At 48.0% G+C, this 3032-nt stretch overlaps 1 protein-coding gene across 1 annotated transcript in view; it reads left to right on the top strand.

The window, feature by feature from the left end:
* The first annotated feature begins 726 nt into the window (after positions 1-726).
* CCDC110 (coiled-coil domain containing 110) overlaps positions 727-3032 on the top strand; it is a 36285-nt gene continuing 33979 nt past the window's right edge. The window contains exons 1-2 of the mRNA XM_011230086.3: positions 727-809; positions 1155-1259. Of these exons, the coding sequence (XP_011228388.2) occupies positions 800-809; positions 1155-1259 (115 nt within the window). The 5' untranslated portion in view covers positions 727-799. The remainder of the gene's footprint in view (positions 810-1154; positions 1260-3032) is intronic.

Raw genomic sequence — 3032 nt, 5'->3', positions numbered from 1 at the left:
CAAAATAAGTCATAGATATTCATTAAAACTTAAAGAGCGCCATTTTCTGTTCTACACAAAGTATCGCCTGCAGCTACGCCAAACAGTCTCTGGTTGAACGAGTTCCAGATTCCAACACAACATCCATCTTTTGCAAGCGGTTTGCCCAGGTGCACAGGAAATTAGCACACTTTGACATATGGAGATCAGTGGAGACAGCTTTAATGTGTACATTTTCATACATTTCATTATTATTTTAAGATCATTATTGGAAATAGGGGTCTTCCTTTAACCACAGCAAACAAAAATCCTTTCACAATATTGATTTTGGATGATTCAAATCCCCAAACGTGAAACTACTCTGGCGGATGGGTTGAAAAACGAGGAATGACGCAAAATAAACAATGAAATGAAAAACGGAGAAAGTTCGTAGGTGTTTGCCTGTCTCCAAGCGTTCCCCTTGTCCCCATTGTCCTCTGTCCAATAGGTGCTGTCTGAAGTGTTAAACTATGGTCAAGATCAAGTTCTGGTCATCGAGGACGGCGGGAGAAAAATGCCCCAGGGAGACTGGCCCCTGGTTTAGGAGGGCACAGCAAACCGCGGCTGGCCCAGGAGCGGCGCTGGAGGGACGAGAGTCGCGGACCCAGGACCCGGGACCCCAGCGCGCGCCTCCACCTCCCACCACCCCGCCCCAGGTGCGTGCCCGCAGCCGCCCAAGGCGCCGGCCACCCGGTTACCAGGCAACGGGCCGCCCCAGCGCGAAGCTACTGGGCGGAATGCGTGGGGGAAGGCAGTTGGGAGGAGACCTAGGGCCGCAGAAATGAGCCCTGGTGAGAGCCGGGCTGGGGAGCTGTCCTTTGAGGGGGAGCCCTGGGAATTGGACGGGTAGGGGAGGGCCCCCTCCCCGTGACCCGGCCCTTTCACCACCAAGGCGGGTCCCTTCTGGAGTGCCGATCTTCTCGACTAGCAGCACACCCCTGCTCTCCCCGGGGAGAAAAACACCGCCTCCATCCCCACGCCCTGCCTTTGCTTCCAGCCTCCCGGGCACCCGGTCCCGCCGCGCTGCGTGGCCCCAGCGCGCCCTCCCGTGGCCGCGTCGGGCGCCCGCGTCCGGAATCTCACGCTTCGCCTCCCTTCCCCAACCAAGCTAAAAGCCACCTATGGTTCTGTTATAGAGAAGCATCATGAGGAAGAGGACGAAGTGGACTGTGTTCTCCTTTCAGCGTCCAAGATCCTAAATTCCTCTGACGGGGTGAAGGAAAGTGGTGGCAGTCAAACAGGTAAAATCTCCACGGCAGTGATGCTTCTGTCTCTTCCTATAGACAAGGGGTCTCTTGCCTAAATCCACTGGCCGGACAGGTGCGCTTTCAGTACATCAGTACTTCCGGTAACTATTATTATGGTACTAAAAATAGCTAACACAGCGGTACTTACTTTGTGCCAGATGTTGTTCCAAGCACTTAAGGGTATCAATTCCTTTAACCCTCTCAACAGCCCTATGAAGTAGGTACTACCATCATCCACATTTTATGAGGAAACTGACGCACAGAGTGATTACCTCCCCAAGGTCACACTGGTGGCAAATGAAAAAGTCATTATTCAGCAGGCTGGCTCCAGAGTCCAGGCCTTGATGACCAAGCTATACTATATTGCTTCTCTGAATACCAAATAAGAATGATATTTTGGGCAGATGCTAAAAGGATATAAACTTTTTCCAAAAGAAATTACTTTTTACAGTTAATATTTGTGGACTATAGGATATTGTACAGGGAGGATATTTGAGATAACCAAAGAGCTACAATTCCAAGCTCCATATCAACCATGAATAAGATGTGTGTAAATACCCAGGTAGGGGTATCATACTGAGAATAACTGAAGTTGGACTCACTTCCTTGAGAGAAGCCCAAGGAGGTGACACACCACATGGAGAGCCTGGTGGTCAGTGTGACATGCCAGCGAAGGAACAGAACCCTCTGGGTAGACGGCGGTATCTGGAGTGATGTGCTAGGTTAGGACCCCCAGTTGCCCAAAACCCACACGTGGCATATGCGGAATCCAGAACAGAGGCACTGAGAGAAGTGACCTGAGATCAGGATAGGATTTCTGCACCTTCCTAAACCCAGGACCTTCACAAATGCCTTGTCAAGGGCCTTGAACGAAGAGCTAGAGCAGCCACATTTCAGAGGACTCAGAAGACTATTGGATGCGCAGGCACCATCTATATAAGCAGCATCTCAGCGGAGGCCAGCAGGACAGTGCGCTGACCTGCCAGCTCTCCACTCTTCGTGCCCCACCATCCATGAGGATATGCAGGCATCCTTGTGCAACAGGAAACTTGAACAGGGAGTAAGAGTCTTCACAGAGAGTTTAGAGGTTGAGTCAGCTCATATTTATCTCAAAGAGAGTATTTAAGGTGAGAAGAAATTTAGGTACTTTAATTTGGCAAGATTTTGTGTTCTCTAACATGAGTGAGATTTAGAGCTTTGGGGAAAGATGTCAGCATAACAGAAAAGGAAGTTGCATGCAAAACAGCACATGCACTTATTTAAGAGCAACGGTCTATCTTGCTAAAGTAGACAGGTTACAAGTACAGGGTCGAGAAAGGGCAGGTTTTTAGTAATACAGACAAACTCGGGTGCTGCCTTGGATGACAAAATTAGGAGGTATGACTTTGTTCCCTCCCCTTTTTCTGTTCCTATCTACAGTTTATTGTCACCATGTGATCACTTCCCTGAGTACTAACCAACAGAATATTAATCCCATTTGCATAAATAATGCTGAGTTATAAGAAACTATAGTATTTGTGAGGTCTCTTTAATTTGAAAAGAGTAAGTGGTTAGCCTATGCAACCCTTGATTGATTGGAATGGAGATGTGAAGGATACTTTGAAACTTCAAGATATCCAGTGTGCTGTTTTAGGCACCCCTGTTCTACCCAAGTCTTCATTCATTCATCCATTCATTCATTTATCTAACAAATATTCTTTTTTTTTTTTTAACCAGTATGTTCTCTTTATTGGGGATTAAATGACCAGCTAAAGATATTCACACCCA

Source organism: Ailuropoda melanoleuca, chromosome 18, assembly GCF_002007445.2.
Source record: "Ailuropoda melanoleuca isolate Jingjing chromosome 18, ASM200744v2, whole genome shotgun sequence".
Classification (NCBI taxonomy): Eukaryota; Metazoa; Chordata; class Mammalia; order Carnivora; family Ursidae; genus Ailuropoda; species Ailuropoda melanoleuca.
This window is presented reverse-complemented; position numbering and strand designations above follow the sequence as displayed.